At 39.4% G+C, this 4,004-nt stretch overlaps 1 protein-coding gene across 1 annotated transcript; it reads left to right on the top strand.

Annotated features, from left to right (window-relative positions):
* Positions 1-2,653: 2,653 nt before the first annotated feature.
* LOC121812639 (olfactory receptor 142-like) lies at positions 2,654-3,924 on the top strand. The gene has a single exon (XM_042215372.1). The coding sequence runs from the start codon at positions 2,800-2,802 to the stop codon at positions 3,742-3,744; it is 945 nt and encodes a 314-aa protein (XP_042071306.1). The 5' UTR covers positions 2,654-2,799; the 3' UTR covers positions 3,745-3,924.
* Positions 3,925-4,004: the final 80 nt, after the last annotated feature.

Consider the following 4,004-nt stretch of genomic DNA (forward strand, 5'->3'; position numbering starts at 1 on the left):
GCGCAGGGCAAGCTAGCGAGACAGAAGTTAAGCTCTCCTTGCAACATGCAAATTGAACCTCATTCAGATCTGGCGTTTGGAATTATTTTGGTTTTCATGTGACGTATGACCCTGAAGGTAAGCGAGTCATGGACTAAAGTAAAACAGTATGTTGGATGTGCCATGCAATGCTCAATTACATGGGTGGGAACTAGTGTGTTAGCGCAGTTAGCTCGTTAACGTGTTGGCCGTCTAGCCCCATGCACGGAGCGATCGGCGGTAGCTCGTTAACGGAGATTTGCCGTGTTGTGGCGTTAAGGTCATTTCAACGAGATTAACCTGAAAGCACTAGTGGGAACACAACGAATATGACTGCACATTTACGCCGACATCATCCTAGTGCAAAGACAAAAACAACAAGCATGCTACTAACTTTAGCCGAGTCATTTAGACAGCTGTTAGCACATGATTCTCCTTATGCTGCTGAGAATATAGCCCAGAAGAAGCGGATAGTATAGCTTTTATTTTGGAAAGAGCCATTTCTCTGTAATAAACTCTCTTTTCCAAAGATGAGTGATTCCTCAATCAGATACAGGGCTTGCAATATCGCTAGCCCGACGTCCCATCATCATCATCATCATCATCATCGTTTATTTGTATAGCACTTTAAGAACACACCAGGCAGACCAAAGTGCTGAACAACACAGATCAAAACAACAACCAAATTAAAAATACCATAAAATCATTACAAACAATAAAATAAATAAGAAGGTGTCAGTTTCCTACAGAGTTAAAAGCCAGGGAATAAAAATAGGTTTTCAATCTGGACTTAAAGACCTGCACTGATGACGCTTGTCTAATTTGGAGGGGAAGGTTATTCCAGAGCATCGGAGCCGCAATTGAAAAGGCACGGTCTCCTCTGCATTTCAGCCGCGACTTAGGGACCGACAGCAGCAGCTGCTCAGCTGAACGGAGCGAGCGAGGAGGAACATGTGGCTTCAGCAAGTCAGATAAGTACACAGGAGCCAGACCATTTAAAGATTTAAAAACCAATAAAAGGACCTTAAAACGAACCCTAAAATCAATGGGAAGCCAATGCAAGGAAGCCAGAACCGGAGTGATGTGATCGAATTTCCTACTACCGGTTAAAAATCGCGCCGCCGCGTTTTGCACTAACTGCAGGCGTGACAAGCTAGCGATTTTTTCAGTCGGGCTACCAAAATCTATCTCTTCCCTGCCCGTCGGGCTATTGTAGGAAGGAAAAATATATGTCAATGCTTTTGCATTCTTTCAGAAATGTAGCTGGGTAATTATGTCATTGGCATCGGTGAGCCACTGTCAATATGTGACATATTGAAATCGCGTTTGAATTTGCGCTTGTTTTTTGCTTTCACTTTGCAATCGTGCGAACTGTGTATAGAGAGCGACAGCACTGATCTGTGAGTGATGATAATTTGTGCACCAATTCCTCTGACATCGTCTTATTAATCGTTAGCTTACTATGCAAACATGACAAGTGAAATCTCCCGCAGCAAGCTTAAACATGTGAGAGGTTGATCGCGCAGAGAATCGCTGAGCTTATGTGAGTGCGTGTGTAAAAGCATTTCAGTTCTGCTGAGCCAAATAAGACAGGTCAGGGTGAAGAAGTGACAGCCAAAGAAAAGCTTACCACAAAACGGAAATCAGACTATAAGGCAAAAAGAAAGTGCAGCTTTATGGTTTCATGGACAAAAGAATTTCTGTGGCTGCAATATGACGAGCTAAATAACCAGGGCTGCACATAAGTGGTCCGCAGGTGCGCATTCGCTGTCAAAATAAAAAACACGCACAAGGGTTAGGGTTAAATTTAAAAACTGTACTTTTGAGTTAAAATATATATTTATAATTTTAATAAATGACAAATTAAAAATGCATGAACATTTTTTTGTATCGAAAAAATATCGAACCGTGACACCAAAGTATCGAACCGAACCGAACCGTGAATTTTGTGTATCGTTGCACCCCTAGTAAATAGGTTTATGTTTCTCAAGTAACAGACTCATATTTATATCCTTTTTTCAAGCATAAAATGTTTGAGTCTCATGAGTGACGTGTTTACTGTGGCTCAAAGTTTAGCCAGTTTTCCGGGTGCCTCTGTAGTCTCGCTCATTGTACACTTATATCACAAAGCTAATTCAGAAAATATAACTGACATGATGTCTATATTTAAGAGAATATCAGCATTATAATGTGAATGTATAATATTGTTGTCAGGCCTCTGTGTAACTGTAGGAGAAAAATAGTTTGATAGAAACAGCATTAGAATAGAATAGAATAATCCTTTAATTGTCCCACAAGGGGAAATTTGGTTGTAACAGCAGCCAGAAAGACACATATAGAAACAAACAGGACACAGAACAGAAACATACACTCATCCCTGCTGGACAACATCTCCCACCCCATGCAGGAGACTGTGACAGCACTGAGCAGCTCCTTCAGTGGCAGGCTGCGGCACACACGGTGTGGGACGGAGAGATTTCGCAGGTCTTTCCTCCTCACTGCTGTCAGACTCCACAACAAAGACTTTAACTGATCAAACACACACATCCACACACACTGAGTGCAATACTCTTTTTCTGACAAAGTTGTATTTTTACTCAGTTGTATAAAGCATTTGCATTCTATTTCTATCCTATTGTATATTTTATTCTATTTATTGTACTGTATATAGTATTTTATTTTATTCTATAATTAATGGGAGGTGAAGAGGGACAGCAGACATTAGTCAGGTACAGACGCAGCAGCTCAGTGCTCTGTTATGTTGTTATTTTAAAAAGGTAGATGTGCCCTCTGATCATGGATAATCAGTCTAATGAAAGAAGTTTCATTCTGTCAGGATTTAATGAGACGATGAATTTCACAGTACCCCTCTTCTCAGTTACTTTACTGTATTACTGTGGGATTTTGTTCTTCAATATTTCTCTTGTGCTGCTCATTGTCTTGGATGAAAGCCTCCACGAACCTATGTACATTTTCGTGAGTAGCCTTTGCATTAATGCACTTTATGGAACCACAGGTTTCTACCCAAAATTCCTTTCAGATTTACTGTCGTCTTCTCACAGAATCTCCTATGAAGGGTGCCTTTTACAAGCTTTTATCGCGTATTCATTTTCTTTTTGTGATTTGTCTATTTTAACTGTCATGGCCTTTGACAGGTATCTGGCTATATGTCGACCTCTGCACTACCACTCTTTCATGACTAAGAGGAGGCTTTCACAGCTGGTGTGTTTCTCCTGGCTGACACCTTTCTGTCTTTTTTCCATTAATGTCCTGTTTACAGCAAGACTCAAGTTATGTGGTATAAACATTCAGAGAGCCTTATGTCTAACCCGGTTAATTGTTCAACTTGCTTGTCCTGAAGCTGACACTTTTCCAAATAACATCAGTGCATATGTGATAATTGCTATCTGTTATTTTCATTGGCTTTTCATAATTTGGACTTACATATATCTTATTAAAACATGTGTGAGGTCCAGAGAGGACAGAGTAATGTTTATGCAGACCTGTGTGGCCCATCTGACTTCTGTGATCATAAATGCCATTGTAATGGCTGTTGATGCGATGTACTTGCGCTTTGGCTCCAGAGATTTACCCCAAAGCCTCCAAAACTTCATCACTCTTGAATTTCTCATCATCCCTCCAGTTATGAATCCTCTCATGTATGGATTTAAACTCACCAAAATACGAAACAGAATCTTGAGTTTAATTTATTTGAAAGGGAAATGATTTCCATTAAGGTTAGATTTCCTTATTTAAAACAATTCAAAAATATTCAAAACAGATGCAGCAATATAAATACAAGTCTTTCTGAAGGCACTAAATTCAGAAACATTTAGTCATGTTTGCCTTGTCTAAGGCAAACATATATTTGGACTAGACTAATTTTACTAATATTCTTTGTTATATTTATCATAATATGACATAAATTTGTCATATGTGTCATATTTGCTCAATCCAGCACGAACATTAAATGAAAACAACATTTA

This window comes from Haplochromis burtoni, unplaced genomic scaffold (assembly GCF_018398535.1).
Source record: "Haplochromis burtoni strain Fernald_Lab_line unplaced genomic scaffold, NCSU_Asbu1 Contig_705, whole genome shotgun sequence".
Lineage (NCBI taxonomy): Eukaryota > Metazoa > Chordata > Actinopteri > Cichliformes > Cichlidae > Haplochromis > Haplochromis burtoni.